The 21,765-nt window shown below is 37.9% G+C and overlaps 1 protein-coding gene across 2 annotated transcripts in view; it reads left to right on the top strand.

Annotated features, from left to right (window-relative positions):
• The first annotated feature begins 3,566 nt into the window (after window positions 1-3,566).
• Window positions 3,567-21,765, top strand: part of LOC148878773 (casein kinase 1-like protein 10) — a 30,473-nt gene continuing 12,274 nt past the window's right edge. For both annotated transcript variants that reach the window (XM_088959999.1, XM_088959992.1), the window contains exons 1-6: window positions 3,567-4,614; window positions 4,752-4,792; window positions 7,208-7,277; window positions 7,474-7,622; window positions 7,745-7,840; window positions 13,881-13,951. In XM_088959999.1, coding sequence (XP_088816125.1) covers window positions 4,539-4,614; window positions 4,752-4,792; window positions 7,208-7,277; window positions 7,474-7,622; window positions 7,745-7,840; window positions 13,881-13,951 — 503 coding nt within the window. In that variant the 5' untranslated portion in view covers window positions 3,567-4,538. The remainder of the gene's footprint in view (window positions 4,615-4,751; window positions 4,793-7,207; window positions 7,278-7,473; window positions 7,623-7,744; window positions 7,841-13,880; window positions 13,952-21,765) is intronic.

The raw sequence follows: 21,765 nt of genomic DNA, 5'->3' as shown, positions 1-21,765 counted from the left end.
CCAACGGATCCCAAGTTATTTGAATTCGGACTATGACATTCTTGTCCAAATATAGTCTGAATAGGCTTTAGCCTATAGCCGATGAGAGAGAAACCATAAGAAAGGTGGAGGTTGAGATGGAGTAGATGGAGAAATGGAGAAGAGAGACATTAGAGTGAGAGGAATTTTACTTCGATGATAGAAATATGTAAGTTTTACATTGATAATTTTGATGCTATTTTTACATCAATTATCGATGTAAAAATATTTCAAAATGGATTTTTACATAGGTTTACGGTGTAAATATACACTCTATCCAAATGCTTGCAAAATCGAACCGGGGTGTAAAATTTACCCCGGTTCAATTTTACACCTCAAACAAACGTGGCCTTATGAGAATTAAAATGTAGTGGTTCCTACAAAGGAGAATGCAGATAGGACGAGACAATTTGTTTGAGAGTGTGGTAGGAAGTAAGATGAATTGTTCCCCACTTTATACAAGAAAGAATTTGGCATTTTGTACCATCGGTGAGTACAAAATGAGACTGAAAGTATGAGTTTTGTATAAGTAGAGTGCAATGCATTTGGTAAGATTGCTAATGTAGAACCAAAGCGAATTTGCACTCAAATGTAAGCAAACTTGGAACTCAAAATTTCTCAATATCAAGTAGATTGACTGATTGATTCCAACATCAAGATTCATGCCCTGTCACAGCCATACAAGTTACTTTAAAAAATTATGAGCGCAAAACCAAAGTAGGTTTGCATCCTTTTAGGAACATATTTATATTTATGTCAGTTCCCTCATTTTCTACAACCCTACTATACTCAAGGGTCAAAATATCAATACACCTTGATACATTATTTGTAAACAATACACCTTGATACACCAAAAGGGGTATATTGATACTTTGAACATAGTGCTTCGTTTTTTTGAAGTTTTTTTTTTTTTTTTTGAATTTCAAGAGGACGGGGACGTCTTAGCAAGATATTGCACATATCAGGGTGGGACTGGTATTTGATATATTATGATATGCCCAATACACACTGCTAGGGGTGGCCACGAGCCGAGCTCTTCACAAGTTACTCGAGTTCGATTCGGCTCAATTTCAACCGAGCTATGAGTCGAGCTTGAGCCCAATTTATAGGCTCGTTTAATAATCGAGCCAAGCTCGGGCCTAATATATCTCGGTTTGTGAGGCTTGCAAGCCGAGCTCGAATAATAATAATAATAATAAATAAATAAATATATATATATATAATAAACATATTTTTATTTCTATAAAACATATTTTTCTCAAGTCGAGCTCGAGCTTACGAGTTTTTGACTCAAGCTGAACTCGAGCTCAAGCTTTGTACTACCTTGGCGAGTCGAGCTCGAGCCTCGTACTATTCAGCTTGACTCGGCTTGAATCCACCCCTAAAGGCCTACACACTGCTGATAAGGCTTAGTTTGGAAAGAGTACAAATACATAGTGCAAACACATACAAATTAATACAAAAGTACAATGTTTTACACATGGTTTTCAAAACCAGACTAGACCGGACAGTCGGACCAGAAAAACCTATGTTTTCTCCCAAAATCGCTTTTTTCCCCCAAACCATTGATTTTGGTCAGCAAAATGCTCAACTTAACTATTTGAACAGTTCGAATGGTTTTGACCATTTTTCAATTCTTTTAAATTTTTTATTTTTTTGTTAGAATGAGTCCAAATGGTTGAAACATTCAAACCGATAACCAGACCCCTAAGCTTAAGTGACAAATATTTGAACTTGATCTTACCGAAATGCATCCATCAAATTAATAAATACAAAACTGAAGCACGTGCAAAATTTATATTCAATTCAGATTTGCAGTACAAATAAAGATTAGTGTGGTACCTTTTAGCGGCATTCTAACTGCTAATCCCATTTAACCTAACTTGATTAGGCGAGGCTATTGGACGAAAGTCCAACAATTGGTTGGGTGACCTAGACTTTAACCAAACGTTTGATGGACATTCGACAACAATCAATGCTTATCTCATACAATACAACACCATGCATTTGTTCTTCCTTTTACCTTTAAACCTAATTTGTTTGAAAGTTAATTCATGACAGAAAAAAGCTGGGTTCTATCATCCATGCAACTTTTCATCTTGTCGTGAAAAGTGAAATAGCTCCACCCAATGTCGTCAGACTACCTATAAAATAAATCATTTTGGTGGCTGGGTCCATGCCATTCATCTAAATGAAATATAATAAGCGAGAAAATTTGATTGCATATGATCTTTTGAAGCTAGTTTGCATCGAACTAAGTATAAAAGTGAACATTATGAAGCATGATACTTATTAATAAATTTAATATAAAAATGAAAAAAACTGTAAATAATTCTAATTTATCCAATTCATACGTATTTGACCAAATCATCAACATTTTTAAGAATTGAGCAACCTAAAAACTGTATTAGCTATAACGCCTCAATCTGCTGCCGACAGTCATGTTTGAGATGTGCGACTATAGGTCGTGTTGGAAGTTGTGCTGATAGCGTCTTGTTGGTAGCAGATTCAGATTCATCAACTGCCAGTTCCCAATTTTGCCCATCATGCTTATTGAATCTAATGATATTGGCCTCACTAGTACCACCACCATTGCCCTTTTAACACCAATCAATGACCCATGCCCATGTCTTATAACCATATATGCACATACATACGCAAACATTTTCATCCATCCATGCCCCATATAAAGAATATGTGAATGAGATAAAGGGATGGAGATGGATGACTAAGCATGAAGACAACATAGATAAAGAATCCAATCCATCCCGTGAAACATATACATACAATGAATCTCTAACGCCCATGTATGAAGTGGCCATGCCCAGTCATGGATGACTTGTAAGTTGTAACCATAATGTATGCACACACACACATGCAATTTCATCATCGTTCCATCTATACATCCATCCATGAGTACATGGTTCATCCATCCATGTCCATGCTTATATAAAGAATATGTGAATGAGATAAGAATTGCAAATGGATGACTAAAGAAGACAACATGGATAATAAATTCCAATCAATCCATCCCTTGAAACATACACATACAAGGAATCTTCAATCCCCCATGTGGTGGAGTGGGTCTGAATTTGGACCACCCACCCCCTCAAATTGGCAATATTTAGGTCATTTCGGTTACCAAACTATATAAACAAATAAAGGCAAAGACCATTGCATCAGCACATTTTGAGATGCAAGCAAACAAAGGCAGACAAAGGCTGCTGCATTTTTTAGGGATCTGTCGGGTTAGTCATAACCGGGTTTTAAGTTGGGTCGGGTTGAACAAACCCATTTTAAACACGACCGATTGACATCCCCATCATGCCATTGGGGTAGCGATCTTGCGAAAACGCTCACGCTGATAAATCGTGTCAATCTACGTGTTCACCACTCATCGGCTCAAAAACCGAGACGCTGAGAAAATATATTTACTTTTTAAATTTTGGCCAATGAAAGTTCGACACGTTAGGGTTCACAGGTTAATCCAGCGTGAACGGTCGCGCTGGAACCTCACCCTTTCTTTAGGTGAGTTAGGCAGCGAGAGAGGGAGAGAAAGAGAAAGCAGGTGAGAAAGTTGAGAGAGGGTATCGCTTCGCCCCTCATTATAGTTTCTTTCACTAAGAAAATATAAAAAGAAATAATAATGTAATAAAATAATAGAAAATGGAAAAGAAAGGCAAAAATCTCCTCCAGCTTTTCCTCTATCATTTCCTACCCTCTTTTCTCTCTTCCTTTCTTCTTCTTCTTCTTCTTCTTCTTCCTCCTCTTCTTCTTCTTCCTCTCTCTATCCCCCAACATTCATTTCGTTAAAATCTATCGAGAAATCGTTATTTTTTTCCCGAAAATTCGAATTGGTTCGTCTTCAGATCCGTGGATAACATTCGAATTGCTGCTTTTTCTGCCGTGGAATTTGCGGCATTTTGTTTTGGTTTCTGGTGTAAAGTTAATTTCTTTTTTGTAATATTTCGATCAGAGATTCCCTTTTGGGGGATTGTTCTTCAATCGCATTGGATCGGTTCAGCAATGTCGGTTGATGGTTCGAGGATTAGGGTTTCTATTCGCGGTTTGTGAGTGGGGATTTAGGGTTTGATTCTTCCGGTAATGTAGATTTGGGGTTTCATTTTTGGTGGTGGTAGATCAGGGGTTGCTGGATTGTGAAGGAGATTTTAGGGTTGCGATTTTCCTGGTCAATGAGGAGGATTGATTAACTTGTAAGCGCTGTTTTTCGAGGTTCTGGTGCATCTTTTAATTGGAAATTAAGGGATTTAAAGGAGTTTTCGGTGGATTATTGAAGAATTAGGAGGTCTCTGTGTACATCGATTAGCGTGTAAAATTTGGTAGCTGTGAGTTTCTTTGGAGATTTAAGGACTTCGGTGGAGGATTTGAAGACGGATCGGTGAGGCATCAGTTGTATTTGTTTTAGTATGGTGAATCTGATTGGAATCTAAACAACGAAAGGGTAAGATTACTATCGTATTCAAGCGATTGGGTTGGAGCTTGCTTAACGGGATTGTATCATGGAGCATGTTATTGGGGGAAAGTTTAAGCTTGGGCGGAAGATCGGGAGTGGATCTTTCGGTGAGCTTTATCTAGGTATGCTGCTTGCTGTTCCTATGTGGTAGTGGTTTTTTTTCCCTCCTCTTTTCTAATTTTCTTTTCTGCATTCCGCATTTCTCTTCCCGCCGATTTCCTGAGAAGTTCCTATTTTTTGGTGCTGCAATTTGATTCAGGGGTTAATGTTCAAAGCGGAGAGGAAGTGGCTATCAAGCTGGTATGACATTCCTTTCGTTCTGGGGATTTTCATTTGCGGTGTAGGACATGGTTTAATTTGTGAATTGCACTTTTGTAATATTAGTCAGTAAACTGTTTTGAATTATTGGGTAGATTAAGCAGGTTCAAACCCTTCCTTCGTTGTGAATATGTTGTTTGTGAAGGAATGAATAACTTTTTGGTATTTAACTCAAAGTGAAGGGAGCACGGAAGCTTACTCCCATGTTTTGCTCCGCTATTGTAATCATTTTTATCTATTCTCCTGTTTCTTAAGTTCTTAACCTCTTCCCTTTTTATGCTAATTGCAATAAGCAACGCAAACACTAAACTCCCTCCCTCCTTCTCTTTCTGTCACATGCCTTTTCTCTCTTTTTTTTTTTTCATATGATCTCCTTGATATATATTTTGGTTTATCCTCCTCCCCTTTAGCTTTATGGGCTTTTGTTTTTTCAGCATTCATGATCATTAAGTACCATTAGGTCCTGACAAAATTTAGTTAATCCAAGAAACCATAAGGATGTTTTCTCTTAGAAAGGGAAAATAAAAACATTAGGAATAACACCTTATAACTTGCAAGCGTTCCACCTGAGATCCAGGCAGTGCAGTTAAGGCAACCAAGCACATATAGGTGCTTTGGGCCTTTTGGCCTGTCAAGGCAAGTTGATGACCAGGTAACAACTAGGTTTCACCCAAGGGAACAAAGATGTAAATAAATCATTACACATCTCATAGCGTATTTATACAATCATACATAAGTATTTACTATTTAGATGGTACCTGATACTTGCTGAAGGCATAGTATTAATTGATGAAACTAGCAAAGAATTAAGTCCAAAATAGATTTATGGGCAACTACAGAAACCAGAGACTTTAAAATAAGTAGGGCTAAAACAAAGTATATGCAGTGTAAATTGATAGTAATAGAAGTGTAAACCAGGGTACACTTAGGATTAGAGAAAAAGAGATAATTCAATTTGACCACTTCCATTACCTTGGCTCAATAATTGGTGACAAAGGACGGATTGAAGGTGTTTCTCATAGAATTACAGCAGGATGGGAAAATTGGAGGGATGCATCTGTAGTCTTATGTGATAGGCAAATATCACTCCGAATAAAAGGAAAAATCTATATAAAGTTGTAAGGTCAGCTATGTTGTACAGAGCAGAGTACTGGGCAGTTAAGAACCAGCATGTCCAAAAAATGAGTGTGGCAAAAATGTGAATGCTTATATGGATGAGTGGTAAAACTAGGAAGAAAAGGGTTTGAAATGAAGTCAATGAAGGAACATACGAGTAGCTTGAATAGGTGATAAAATGAGAGAAAGCAGATTAAATGGTTTGATCATGTGCATAGAAGACCTTTTTTTTGTATTGAATTCAAAGCAGATTCTATGTGCATAGAAGACCATTTACAGCACCTGTTAGAAAAAAAAAAGTTATCTTTAAAGGGACTAGAAGAGCTAGGGGCATACTGTACAGGGCTTGGGTGGAAGTAATAAGAAATGATTTAAGTGCCCATAATTTAACAATGGATATGACATTCTATAGAATGTCATTTCATGCTTCTTTGAATAAAATTTACCCTATCTTTATTAAAAAAAAAATGACACTCTACAGAATGGAATGCTGAAACAGGATTCATGTAGCCAACCCCATATAGATGGGACAAGGCTTAGATTATGGTGATGATACATAGTATTTAGGAATTTCATGTAAATTTTTAAATATTAAACCAGTAAACGATGAATAACTCTACTTGTGCTTTATTTTCAGAACTATTGACAAGATTTCTGAGTAAGGTCTTTGGTTCAAAGGGAAACAGCATACACAAAAAGGGATTAAGAGACCTAATTTTTAGCTCTATATGTGTTCTCATTGACCAAAAATGAGTTGCACAACTCACATTCATATCAATATGTAAAGGGGGCATAACTAAGATGTCTAGGCAGTGGGCCTCCAAAATGCCCAGGTGATCTCCTAGTCAATGCTTAGGTGATGCTTTAACTGCACTGCATCCAGCCTTGTCTGGCATTACCATGAAAAACATTTAATCATCCTTCCTTTCCTTAAATGAAGGGAATGAGGAATATGGAACTTCTTTTTTCTTGTCCATTTGGCTATCAGTTTCAGCATCTTATATTTTGAAACAGGTAAAGTATGAATTTATTAAAGAAGAAAAACCATGTGCAACAAGAAGCTGTACACAGGGATTTACAAAAAAACTGCTCAAGCAGCTCTATACCCCCCCACCTCTGCTTTACAAGGGTGTCATATCATGTTGGATATTTCATTTTTTGTTAAAGTTTCATATATGATATTGTATACAGTCATGCTTTTGCTATATCCTGGTAACATAGTTAATGATTTCTTTAATTTCAAGCTCTCAACCTAAAGTTTCTTTGATATTTTAATTTTAGGAATCTGTGAAGACTAAACACCCTCAACTTCACTATGAATCAAAGTTATATATGCTTCTTCAAGGTGGAAGTAAGTTTCAATCCCCCCCGATGGTAAAGATTTATGGTTATGGAGTATAATTATAAGTATTTTCACATGGAAAAGATTGTGTGGTAAACTATCAAAAAAGTGGATGGGTTTAATTTGTTTGATCTATTAAACTTGGACTTTATTCTGATTTATTCTCTTATATTGATCAATAAAAATTTATTCAATTTGTATGAAGCGGGAATTCCCCACCTCAAATGGTTTGGAGTTGAAGGTGATTACAACGTAATGGTTATTGATCTTCTCGGGCCAAGCCTTGAAGACTTGTTCAACTACTGCAATCGGAAGTTCTCCCTGAAAACAGTACTGATGCTTGCTGATCAATTAGTAAGTTAACTCCTTCTCTTTTATTTAGTTCTTTTGTCAAAGCTCAAAACAGTCAGTGATCATTAACTCTATTCTATTTATTTTACTCTCTTTTGATGTTCTATTTTTTTCCTCTTATACAGATTAACAGAGTTGAATATATGCATTCAAGGGGCTTTCTTCACCGTGATATAAAGCCTGATAACTTTTTAATGGGTTTAGGGCGTAGAGCAAATCAGGTACTTTTCAAAATGGTTATTATTACTTGGACATTAAGTTTGTGCATGCATATTAGATAATTCATGTGCTTGTTTACTCTACTTGGAGTTAATTTATTCTTCCTTAAGCCATGATGATCTTTTTAATTCCATGTATATCAGTATATGCTGCTTAACATATTCTTAAGTTTGTTGTGGTCTGAGCTATAATATGATAGAGAAAAGGATTTTTCATTCTTTGTTAATGACTTGTCTACCTGGAGTTGTTACTTCTTTGTAAGGGTGTTTGGTCCACTTATTTTGCATAAAATTGGAATTAACTGTTGAGTTTAAAAGTAACCTTGTAGTGCCACGATGATTGCATGTATTTTGCAACTTGAATGAGTGCACTCCAATGTTAACTCAGAGGTATGAGGTGACGCTCTAGGATCTTCTAATGTTTGAGGTGTAAGCCTCAAGATATGAGGATTAGGTCCCATGAGGCCTCATTTTTTGAAGAAAAAAGCATGAACTAAACTACCAAAAGAAGCTTGAACTAAATTGGGAATAAGGTTAGAAATATGCAATGAAGGACAGCGATTATACATAAGAATGCAAATGCATAGATGAATTTCTCGTAAACAAGGGCCAAAAAGTACTAAAAGCATTCTAAAAATCCTTGTAGACAATTAGAAAGTTCTTAATAAATCAAGATGTCAAGCAGGTCTTCTAAACCCTAAATATTTGTAGAAATATTGATCTTTAACTCCTTATTGTGCCAAGGATCCTAGATCCTACTTCATTTGATGTACAAAACATGTGTAATCAGGTTGGATTTGGATCAGATCCAGTTACATCTGAATCTGATTCAATTATTAACATTCTAAATCCAAATCCGATCCGAAATATCAGACTTGGATTGCATTTGGATTTAACCTGGCTTTGCCTTATTCTCAATAAAATAAAGAAAAAAATCAGTTTTGTGCATCGGTTTATTGAACAGTTGCAACAAATATTAAGGATTTTCAGCCAATCAGTTTTTTGAACAGTTGCTATAAGATTTTGGCAAAGGTCCTAGCTGAAAGACTTAAGAAACTTGTAGATTCAGTAATATAAAAAAACCAGTTTGAATTTGTCCCTGGCAGGCAAATGCTAGACAGTGTTATGGTGGCCAATGAACTAATAGATTCAAGGAAGAGGGAGGGTAGGCTGGGGTTGTTATGTAAGCTAGACTTGGAGAAAGCCTATGACCATGTGAATTGGAAGTGTTTGGATTTTGTTTTGGAGAGCATGGATTTTGGTTAGAAATGGAGAAACTGGATGAAGGTATGCATTTCCTCTCCAAAATTTTCAGTCTTAGTGAATGGTCAATCAGCATGATTCTTCAAAAGTACTAGAGGCCTTAGACAAGCGGATGCCTTTCCTGTCTTCTATTCATCTGTGTTATGGAGATTTTAACTACTTTTGTGAAAAAAGTAGGCGAGTTGGGTTTGTGGAAAGGCTTTGAAGCATGTCCAGGGGGGAGAAAGTCCAGCTGCTCCAGTTGCAGATGGCACTCTTTGCTTCATTGATGCTGAAGTAGATCAACTTGAAATTCTTTTAGGGGTTCTGAGCTGGTTCGAAGTGGTAACAGGGTTGAGAGTAAATTGATCTAAGAGTAGACTAATTCCAGTGGGCAGGATTGAGAATCTTGAACCTTTAAATGAGGTTCTGGCCTGTCAAATTGTTTCCTGCCTACCATATACCTTGGTTTGCCTCTAGGAGCGAAGTGTACTTCATCTTTGATTTGGGATCCGATGGTGGAAATGCTGGAAAGAAAGTTAGCTTCTTGGAAAGCCAAATATTTAACTTTGGGAGGCAGGATCACTCTCCTCGAAAGCTCCCTCTCAAATCTAATCTCTTATTTTCTCTCTCTTCCCTATTCCAACAAAAGTGGCCCAAAGGGTGGAAAAAATCCGGCGAGATTTCTTATGGAAAGGTTGGGGTGAGGAAAAAAGAACACACCTGGTCAGTTGGGACCAAATTTGCTCTCCCAAAGGAAAATGGAGTATGAGGATTAGAAAACTGACAATATTCAATGAAGCCTTTCCTTGAAAAATGGATCTGGAGGTTTGGGACAGAGAGGGATAGCTGGAGGAGACTGGTAGCAGCTTAATATGACACTGACAGAGGTGACTGGATGACTAGATCTAGTGTTAATTCCCTAGGGTGCTCCCTTTGGAAGAAGATCATGGATTTGTACTCCTTGCTGAATAGGGGTCTGGTTCAGAAGGTGGGAAATGGTCAGCATTTAAAATTCTGGAAAGATAAATGGTGTGCAGAAAGGCCTTTGGCACAGTCGTTTCCTCAGTTGTATCTCCTAGCTGACAATCAGGATGCTCTGGTGGCTTATTGCTACGAAGTCTTAAACAACTCTATCATTTGGAGCCCCTCATTTAAAGGAAACGTCCGGGTTTGGGAAATTAATCAAGTGAGGGAGTTGTTTGAGCTGGTATCCAATCAGACCATAAACCTGCTGGAAGAATATAGCTGGAGCTGGATCTGGACTACGGATCATTTAATGTAAGGTCCTTTGGGAGGTGACGGGACCTGACTTTCCAGCTGTTACCATTTGGAATGTGACAGCCCCTACCCAAGTAAATGCTCTTGCCTCACTAAGAAAAGCCTGTTGAGGAGAGGAATGCAAATTCAAGACTTAAGGTGTGTGTTATGTGGTCAGCAGAAAGAGGACAACAGTCATTTGTTCCTCCACTGTTCTGTTTTGATGTCTTTATGGAATCACTATCTTTTTTTATTTTTGATGATCTTTATGGAATCACTATCTTTCCTCTGTGGGTATATCCTGGGCCATGCCAAATTCTGTGTTGGATCTGATATGGTGCTGGGATTGTTTAAAGCTTTTCCATGTTGGCCAAAAGTGTATGGAGATCAATTCCTGCAGCAGTGATCAGCACTATCTGCGTGGAGAGGAATAATATAGTGTTCCATAACAAGACCAAAGAAGACAGCCTCATTTCTAGTTCCTTTGGAAAAGTGGTTTCTTGGACTGCATCTGTAAAAGGTTTCCAAACCAGGGAGTTTGGAGCCCAGATGAACTCTTGAAGTCTTCTTGAGTTGTAATGTAATCTGGGTTTTGGGCCTGTTTTTGGGGGCCTATTTGTATCCTACTCTTTTTTCTTAATAAAATTACCTTTCCTTTTTTCAAAGATATAATAAAGAAAAAATTAATTATTTTTAAGTTATACATATATAAATCATATATAAATAAAGGGAAAATCTATGGTACCAAAAAGACATGGTACTGGAAGAGCTTTGACCAATTAAAGCACCCCTGTGAATTGTGATGAAGACCACCTGATTGGTCACCTCTTTTTTGATACCGGTTAATTGGATGTAAGTTTTTCCAGTATCATGTATTTCCGTATCATAGTTGAACCCAAATATTATATATAATATCTATATATGCATTATTGTATTACATATAATTCGACTTGATTTTTTATCAGATCAGATGGGGTAAAATCCACATATAATCCAGTTACTAATTGGATGCAGGTTTTAACATCCAACAGATTGCATGTTGAATTTTCGAAGTCCATTGATAGCCCTACCAGTGTCTGCCATCCAATCATTGGTGTCTACACTGAATTCTTCATTCTTCTGGACTCTAATAATTTTTTTATTGATAAGTTCCACTGGATTCTAATGTTTGCAAATTCTGGTATTTATAAAAAAAATATTTGCAATTTCTGGTTGATTTTCTTTGCCTAGAGGGTGTTACAACTATACATTGGGGTGTTTACTGCCATAGGTGCTGGGTTTGTCTTGTCTCTGAGAGCTTATTGGCTACTTTGTTTTATCCATTTATTTCAGTCCTTTTTTATTGGGGGTCAATTCCGTATTGGTTTTTTTATCCTTTATTCTTTTGCAATAGAAGTGTTTTTGATTATTTTTTCCCTTGGGAAAGAAGAAAGAAAAGAAAATTGCAAAGATGAACATTAAACTCAACTTTCATGCTAAATGAAGTTTACCAATAACTGGGGATGAACACAATTGTCAAGGTATCATCACCTAGGTGACAAAAATACAAAGTCAGTGCTTTGCTGTAATATTATTGCTTTGGCTATATCTTATTGCCAAAAAGGCCATTACGAAATGTTGGTTCCAGCTACATCTTATTACCATGTATATTAGTATATTTTTTATGGATAATCAGAAACTTGAATTAATTAGGATAATCCTGTATTATTATTACAAGCTCGCAGCCCGAGCCAAACAAAAAGATTTAAGAGTACAAGTTAGCTCAAAAGAGATGCTCCCTAGTCACCCGTTGCTTTGCTAAGGCGATTGCTAATGCATTTGCTGACCTATTAACCCACTAGCCTCTTTATTTCCTTTATTACTTGCCTGACAAGAAGGTGAAGAAGCAAAGAAGGTTTGTGAAAAGAGCAAAGAAGTTCCCATTCAAAGCGTTGGTTTTGATGAGTAATTGAGCATTTTTTTTTTTTTTGTTGAAGTGTTAAGTTGGAGTCTAGTGTTTTTTTTTTTTCCATTATTTGTTGCTTGTTGGGGGTTTGGAGTTGGGTAAGTAGTTTGTTTTTGGGAGGAGTAGGTAGGCAGAATTTTAATTGTCTTTTTTGGGTTTGAATGGTTGTTTTGAATTTTGGTTGTAATGTTAAGGGTTTGGAGTTTGTGGTGGGTGAAGGGTTTTCTCTTTCTTCTCTCTGGTGACTTATGTTAGCCTTTCTTCTAATTTCTTTTTCTTTTAATAAATTATTATTTTTCTACCAAAAAAGATGGTTGGCACTATCTTAGCTAGTTGTACTATGTCTCTAAATGTTTCTGATGAGTCTTTTTTCTATTGGAGTGACTCATAAGTGTCCTCAATCATGCTCATTTGTTTTTTTCCTTCTGCCTTTTCTATGTGGGTTTTTCCTATCCTTTGCATGCCTTTACTTTGATTTTTCTCAGTATGCATGTATTATTTTTTTATTTGTTGTTTCTTGGTAATAAATGCTCCTTACCATAAAGCATGTAAAATTGAAACAATTAAATGGAGCCTGTTCTGCTACTGTTATCACCTTAAAAATTATCCATGTCAGTTTGATTAGTTGCCACCATGATAACAAAAGATTGACCTGGGGCTTACTGAGAGATCAACTAGGAAGATGTGGCCAATCTTGCTTTATGTTGAAAGATGCTGTTACCTTTTTCTTTGCAATCATTCTAAAGTGACCAAAATGAAATATTCTAAATAAAATTTTCTTTTCCACTAGAAGCTTTTTGTAAGCTATTTTGAAAGGTCAAATAAAGTTTAAGATAAATTACCTTAATGTTGGTGAATTAGGCAAATAATCTTGTAAACTTGCACTGAATTTAAAATTGGTATTTATTTTCCTTGGTTTCATAGATTGCCCGATGGACAAGAGGCTTCAAGAAAAGTAGTGTTTTCTGACTTGTATAAATCCAGTAAGCAAACAATGAATCTATGGGTATCTGAACCTGATTATCTGGGAAAAAGCAGAATGGTTGATACAAGAACGGGAGGTCCATTCGAACAACTTGTTATAATAGAAATGTGCTATATTCTAAAATCAATTCATCAAGTGGATGATAAAATCATGGGAATTCCAGTAATTACTCAACAACCTCTTAGAGGAAGGGTCAAGAAAGGAGAGACAACAGGTAGGAGAAATGGAAGTTTAGACTTTAAAGGGATGTGGTGTTGCTTATATTTTACAGGAGATGCTTATTTATAAATCTGATCATATTGAAACTTAATGGGACTCTGTTTACTTAAGATTTTCATCTGAATTACCTGGGTTGCCATTTGACTTAAGGGAGAAAGGCTGCTAAAACAGTATCATATTTTATGTTATGTGGTGTCAAAGTTGTGATCAGATTTTGCTTGTGCTTTAAAGTTCTTGATATTAATGCGAGAGTTGGATTGTTAAAAACTTTTTGAGCAATAAAGAGAAGAAAAAGAAAAGAAAGAATTAGCTTTGGGGGGTCAGATATGTGTTTCAGGGGTTCTCTATGTATAAATATTTAATTTCCTTTGTTGTTTTGCTGTTAATGGCAGGTATACATCATTGACTATGGCCTTGCAAAAAAATATAGGGATCTTCAAACTCATAAGCACATACCATACAGGTACATCAACTGTATTCTGGTATTTACTTTGAAATGTGGTTGGATGCTGTTCCTGTTGTTTACCTTGTTTCTTTTTGGACTTCCATTCATTTCATCAGCCAACCATAGGACTTGTTTATGTAAATTATAATAGAAATATTTGTAAGTTTTAATGTTTTTCATCCTTGTTAATATTTAGGAGAATAGTGAAAAGGAAGAGAAGGGTCTTTTGGACTAAAATCTTAGCTATTAAGGGTTGGCTTATCTGAAATGCTTAAGCTAATATTCCCCTGAACTCTGCCAAAAAAAGTAAATAAATAGATAAATAAATATGAATAAAAAAAGTGAATAAATAGTTAAAATGACACTGCAAGAACAAACCTGCACAAAGAGGAAAAACAGTTTTTATGTCCTCTGAAATGAAGGGGCAGACACATAAATGTGGAGAAAATGAAGAGATTTTCTCCACATTTTAGGGGCTTAACCAAACCAACATAAATGAAGGGGCAGACACACAGTGATCAAGGCGACACCTAGGCTTCAATGCACTCTTAGAGTCTTGCCTAGGGTCTCAACAGGACCCCCCTTTCGGCTAGTGTTATGCATCTTCATTTTTCTTAATACAAGACCTCTTTCATATAAAAGAAATAAGAAAAACGGGATGAGATCCTCCTTCCATCTCCTCCTAACTCTTGTGTTCTGAACCACGCCTCACGCACCCTAGTAATGAAATGCTTTGCGTCATGCCTCCGCATTTTAAAACATTGACTCTGAACAGAGAAAGACTAAATACTCTCTCTCTCTCTCTCTCTCTCCCCCCCCCCCTTCACAACAAGGCTGTGGATCTATCATTTATAATGTAATTGGAGCTACTTGGAGCGCACTTTTGGAAATGGAGTTGTTCTCAAATCGGTTGTACTATTTCTGCAATAAGATGGAAGATGTTGTAGCATTGTGCAGGGGCAGCAATTATTTTTTTGAAAAATCAAGAAATAATTTCATTAAAAGGAAAAAGAGTTACGTCCTAACATCCTGGGTTGTCTAGATGACACACCGCATACATTCGCAAAACTTCAAATTGAAAATGATTCTACATTACAAGGCTGTAATTCAAGGGTATTCCAGAAAATTTCCAACAAATCTGCCTTACATACTTGATCAAAATCTGGAAGTCTGAGAACCCATTCTGAAATCATATTTGTCACTGCAGCTACCATGTATTCAATGCTGTTTATCTATTCTCCAAAACTCTTCTATTTCTCTCCCTCCATATAGACCAACATACTGCAAAAGGGACACAACTCCACATCATCCTAGCTATCTTACTGCCTCTGAGTTTTGGCCACAAAGAGAATATTTCTGCTGAAGTCGATGGATTGAACCCACTTGCCCCAAACAGAAAAGAGAAGAACTTCCATATGAAACTTGCTATTGAGCATGAAAAGAACAAATGGAAAACTGTTTCTTCCTCCTGATTACAGATATGACACCAGTTGGCAAGATGAAAACCTTTAGATTTGAGGTGATCAGAGGTGAGAATGCTGTCATGAGCTACCAGCCGTGCGAATGCTTCTACCCTTGGGGGGACTGGGTTACCCCAAATTCCCTTTATCTGGTCTGAACCCCTTTCTTCTCTTGTAGGGGTTGAAGTTGGAAGAATTAAAGGACATTGAAAGAATTAAGGCTACTAATGAGCTTCCTGTGCCTGACAGATGCACTTCAGTCCCAACCTTTGGCTGCAAGTGTCCATGAGGAGGTAGGAAGGTAGAGCTGTAGGGAGGGAGGAGGAAGATGACTGGAGGGTTTATGGATAGAAAATTTGGTAGTTAGTGTGTGGCTCATTTGAAGATCTGGTAAGAAAGGAAGAAGCAGGAAATACTACTGTAGATGGACTGGGAAAACAAGAAGGCTTTCAGCCGGAGAGGGATGTAACTGGGGAGCTTAGGGAGAATGGAGTGAACCCGTGGTCGATTTAGTAGGGAAGATAGGGTTGAAGTTGAAAGAATTAAAGGACGTTAAAATGTACTCCAAAAAGAAGGGGGGGGGGAAGGAAGCTCAAAGAAAAAGGAAGCAAATAGAGGTGGAAAGACTGAATTCTGATGTAGCAGAGGATTTGGAGTTTAAGTGCAAGGGGGGATAGAAGGAAGGAAAAGAAGTAGAGGGAAGAGTGGACTAGGGGTCTTCTTGATTCAAGTTGACATGAAGATAATAAGTTGGAATGTTAGGGGCTGGGCAGTGGTAGGAAAAGGAGGTAATAAAGGATTTACTTAGAAAGGAGAATACTGATATAGTGATGTTACAAGAAACAAAAGTGGTCAAGATGGATGGGAGATGGGTAAGAAGTTCATGGATTTCTAGAGGCATAGGCTGGTCCTTTGTACCGTTGTGGGGAGCTTTAGGGGGCATTGTAACATTGTGGAGGAAGGAGGTGGAGTCACTGGAAGAGTTAATAGGCCGATTCTTGGTATCCTTAAAGCTCAAGAACTTGGGTGATGACTTTACTTGGGTGTTGACGAAGGTTTATGGTCCCAATAGATATAGACAGGGAAGCGAATTTTGGGAGGATCTTTGTGATATCAGAGCATTATGGAATGCACCTTGGTGCTTAGGTGGAGATTTAAATGTGGTTAGGTTTTCTAGTGAGACAAACAACCCCAACCAGCTAGTCTCTACGAGTATAAGGAAATTAACGAGTTCATTGAGTTTTGTGAGCTTAAGGAAATACTTACTCAATAGAGTGTGTTCACTTGGTCTAACTTACAAGTCCCCCCCTAACTACTCAAAATTGGATAGGTTTTTATTTAATATTGAATGGGAAGAACGTTGGATAGGACTGTTGGCAAGAGCTTTACCGTGAGTTACCTCTAATCACTGCCCAATCAGTATTGGTACTAGTGTTTTAAAAGGCGTGGGAGGCGTGTGCCTGGAGTCTAGGCAAGGTGCTCCCAAAACGCCCTAAGGCATATGCTAGAGGCACTGACACCTATGAGGCATACGCCTCAGTGTAAGAGACATACATCTCATGTGCTTTTTTCATGAGGCGTGCTTGAGGCGTACGCCTCATGCGCCTCATGCACATCTTATATAAAAACACAGAAAAAAAGAAAAAAAGGAAAGGAAAGGAAAAGAAAGGGAAGGGAAAGAAAAAGAAAGAGAAGAAAAAAATATTTTTATTAAAAATAAAAGATTTATATTAAAAAAAGAAAGAGAAGAAAAAAAGGAGAAAAGGAAAGAAAAGGGAAGGGAAGGAAATAAAAGATTTTTATTAAAAATAAAGAAAAATTGAGATCCCCCCTTCCTCTTCATCCTTCTCTCCTAACTCCTCCTAACCCCCTACTCTTAAGGAGGCTTACGCCTCCTTGTGTTCGGGAGGCTTATGCCTCTTGCATTCTGAACTACGCCTCATGCCTCTAGGTAGTGGAACGCCTCATGTTATGCCTCCAGGTTTTAAAACATTAATTGTTACTAAAGATTTCTCAAGTGGTCCCAGTGATTTAAAAGGCACGCCTAGGTGCACAGGTGAGGCACATTTTGGGGTATGCGTCTCGCTCAAGTCCTAGACACACCTCTTTCAAAAGGCGCATGCCTGGCAAGTCCTAGACACACCTCTTTCAAAAGGCGCATGCCTGGTGCACCTAGGCATGCGCCTGATGCGTTGCAGCCCAGGTGTGCGTCTTGCCTCAAGGGGCGTGCTGCAAAGGCGACATAGAATAACAAATGCAATATGTTTTACATCACATTAACTACTTGAAGCAATGCAATTAAGGAAAAAAAGAGATTATGGGTTTTACTGGTGATTTAAAAGGCGTGGCTAGGCGCACATGTGCGGCGCATTTTGGGTATGCGCCTCGCTCAGGTCCTAGGCGCGCGCTTGGTGCGCCTGATGCCCCGTGCGCCTCCGCCTAGGTGTGCGCTTTTTGCTGTTTTTTGAGTCTAATGGTTGGGCTGGGGGCTCCGCCCTCAAACCCTCGACCACACCCCTTGAGGCAAGCCCGAACAAGTCTATGTTAGGGTCTGAAATTCTTATTTCTCACATAGACTTGTTCGGGCTTGCCTCGAGGGGGATGCTACAAAGGTGACTCAAAGAATCAAGAATGCAATATGTTTTAGATCACATTAACTACTTGAAGTAATGCAATTAAGGAAAAGAGATTGCGGGTTTTACATGCTTGAAAATGCTTTATATGTTTGCTTTTATTTTTAAATTTTCATTTGAATACACTTTACATGTTATGTTTATGTATTTTAATTTAAAGTAATAGGTTTTTTAAATCATTTTATTTAAAATTTAAGTTTATATTTTTAATATTTTTTCTTTTTTAAAATTTTTTTTGGTAGTTTTTGACTTTTTTATATTTTTAGCTTTTTTTTTTTGTAATTTTGTGCCTTTCTTAAAAAGGTGTGCGCCTCACCTTGCACCTTACGCCTCAAGCGCAAATTGGCTCTTGCGCTTTTTTTGCGCCTTGCACTTTTAAAACACTGAATGGTCCCAAACCTTTCAGGTTTGAAAACATGTGGTTGACACACCCGAGTTTCATTCACAATGTGGAGGACTGGTGGGGAACAGAAGTGAGGGGAGTGTTTTGAAAAGGGGTTAGATTTCACAAAAAATTACAATGGCTTAAAAGTGAAATCAAAGAGTGGAACAAAGAACATTTTGGAAGAATTGAGGAAAAGAAATTATTGGTGACCTCTCAAATAAAGCAGATAGATGATAAGGAGAGTAAAGATTTGATAAGAGAGGAAGACAAGGTCTTGAGATGGTCCTTGAAAAAAGAATTGGAAGAAACTTTACTAAGGGAAGAGACATGTTGGAGACAAAAATCAAGGCGCCAATGGATTAAAGAGAGGGATGGCAATACTAAGTTCTTCCATGCACTTGCTAATGGTAGAGGAGGAAAAATTTTGTGGAGAAATTAGAAGTGAACGGAGAAACATTGACTGACCAAGAACAAGAAGAGATTGCCAACTGTTTTGTCAATCGTTTTAAATATGTGAGAAATTAGAAGTGAATGGAGAAACATTGACTGATCAAGAACAAAAAGAGATTGCCAACTGTTTTGTCAATCATTTTAAAAGGGGTAATGTTCTAGGCTGAACCAGGAGTTGGCAAGAATATTGGAGAGAGATTTTGATCTAGAAGAGATAAAAGGGGTAATGTTCTCAATGGATACGTCAAAAGCACCGGGACTGATTCATGATGGTTTTTTATCAAGATTGCTGGGAGATAATTAAGTTGGATCTGTGGGCAGTTTTTGAGGAATTCGCTAATGAACATTTCATAAGCTTGAGGATTAACTGCACCTTTTTAGCATTGATTCTCAAGAAGGGTGATGCCACTCAACCAAGAGATTTCAGACCCATAAGCCTAGTGAATAGCATCTACAAAATCTTAGCCTTAAGATTAAATTTGGTCCTCCCCGACTTAATCAACCACTCCCAAGGCGTGTTCATTCAGGGAAGACAAAGCACTGACCAAATTTTGTTAGCTAATGATTGTGTAGAGGATTTAAAGAAAAGGGGAGAGAAGCGCTTTGTGTGTAAATTGGACTTGGAGAAAGCCTATGACAATTGACATAGTTGATTGGTCTTTTCTTTTGGACATCCTGAGAAATTTTGGGTTTGAAGAAAGGTGGTGTGGTTGGATTGAAGGTTGCTTGAAAAGTTGTCATTAGACAGTCTTAATTAATGGAGTGGTTAGAGACTTCTTCACTACAACCAGAGGATTGAGGCAAGGGGATCCTCTTTCTCCATTCTTGTTTGCTTTGATGGCTGAGGTTTTTAGTAAACTTATCTCAAAAGCAGATTTGTTGGGCCTTTTTAGAGCTTGGAGAGTGGGGAGAGAAAGTACAATGATTACACATTTGCAGTTTGCCAACAATACAATAATTTCTTGTGAAGGTGCAGACCCTGAGAAAGCAAGGAACTTGAAGTGGGTGCTAAAACTGTTTGAATTTATATCTAAGTTGGTTGAAGGTTAATTTTGAAAAGAGCTGCATGGTGGGGATGAACTTGGGAGAGGAGGAGGTGTCTAGGGTTGCCGAGACTTTAGGTTGTTCTACCACTAGATGGCCACTAAAATACCAAGGCTTGCTCTTAGGAGCCAACCCAAGGGAAGGAAACTTTTGGAACCCAATTCTTGACAATTGTACTAGGAAATTGTGAGCTTGAAGAGGAACTATGTTTCGTTGGGGGGTCATATTACCTCGATAAAGTCTACTTTAGCAAACCTGGCAGTTTATTACCTTTCAGTCTTTAAGATGCTACAAAGGGAGGTGCTGAAAGTGGAAAAGATGATGAGGGATTTCTTATGGGAGCCGGGAGAAGGAAGAAGGTGGGAGGTAGTCTGCAAGAGTATGGAACAAGGGGGGTTATAGGCATAGGTAATTTAGGGAAGAAGAATGTAGCTCCGTTGGGTTAATGGTTGTGGAGATGGCCATTAGAGAGGGAGAGGCTATGTCATAAGGTTATAGGAAGTATTCATGGACGCGCAAAGAATGGTTGGGATGCTGGAGTATCTCGGTAGGCTACTTTGAACTCTTCGTGGAAGGCTATTAATGGTGTTCTTCCCCTCTTCTTGAGCCTTATCAGGTATGACGTTAGTACTAGAGATAAGGTTCTTTTCTGGGAGGACACATGGATTGGGAACTCCCCCCTTCAGGTTGTGTTTGGTTGCATTGCAACTAAATTTGCACCGATGCAAAACCCTGGCATTGCAAATAATTTGAGTGTAAATTCTAACCTATTTATGTTTCAAATTTTAGCTTATTTTGTTTGATTGCAGTACAAATGAAGTTAAGACATGAAGCAGAATAAAGTAAAATCCAAAACAAAATTAAACAAACATTTGCAGTCCCACACATTTGTACTAGTGCAAATTTATTTGCACTGCAACCAAACACAGCCTAAGGACCTTTTACCCTCTGTATCCCCTCTCCCTCTTAAAAAATGAACCCATTCAGAGGTTTGTGTCTTTCTCTCGGTCTTCTAGATTAAGTTGGAATCTGGGCTTTAGAAGGAATCTGAGACTCTGAGCTAGATAAAGCTTTCGTTGGGTGGCTAAAGATGGAGGGTGCCGATGTCAATCGGTCGGCAAACAAAGCAGCCCATTGCTACTGCTCAGAGAGGTCTTTGGGGGCATGAGCTTTGGCTTGATGCTGCCCCTTTTTGGTTAAATAGTGCTCTGGTTCTGTTTGTTCTGTTATGTTAATTTCTGTTTCTCTTTCTTTTTTGCTAGTGAACGGGAACTTTTTCTACAAAAAAAAAGACCAAGCCGTTCTACTTCTTAAAACCCTTGACCCGGTTTTCTTAGACCATTCCAAACCAGATGCTAGAATTTGGACTCCCAACTCTTTGGGCATCTTTTCCTGTGCTTCCTTCTTCTCCCTGTTGTGTTACCCCCCCAACCCTCAATCTTTGTTTTGTAATGAAATTTGGTCTAAACCCTTCCCCCCAAGGTTGGAGCTCTTGTTGTGAAGTTTCTCTTTGGAAAATAAACACTTTGAACATCCCACAGAAGAAAAGACCCAATCTTAGTATTTCCCCCAGTTGGTGTATGCTTTGTAAAGCTAATGGAGAAAGCTGTCACTACCTCCTAATTGGGAGATTTTTGGTCTCTATGGTTGCAGGTGGACGATGCCCTTGCAAATTGAGGGACTCTTTGACCCTACAAGCTTTCGGTGGCCTAAGAGAAGTGGGAGAGTTTTATGGAGATGCATTAGGGCTGCTTTGGTTTGGACAGTCTGGGAGGAAAGAAATACTAGGATCTTCAATTCAATGATAAAGAGAGGGATGGGGATTCTATTTGGGATTGTTTGCTAAACAGGGCCATTAAT

This window comes from Nelumbo lutea, chromosome 1, assembly GCF_056320005.1.
Source record: "Nelumbo lutea isolate HS-2025 chromosome 1, American lotus-T2T, whole genome shotgun sequence".
Lineage (NCBI taxonomy): Eukaryota > Viridiplantae > Streptophyta > Magnoliopsida > Proteales > Nelumbonaceae > Nelumbo > Nelumbo lutea.
Note: the sequence above shows the minus strand (reverse complement) of the source record. Positions and strands in the feature narration are given on the sequence as shown.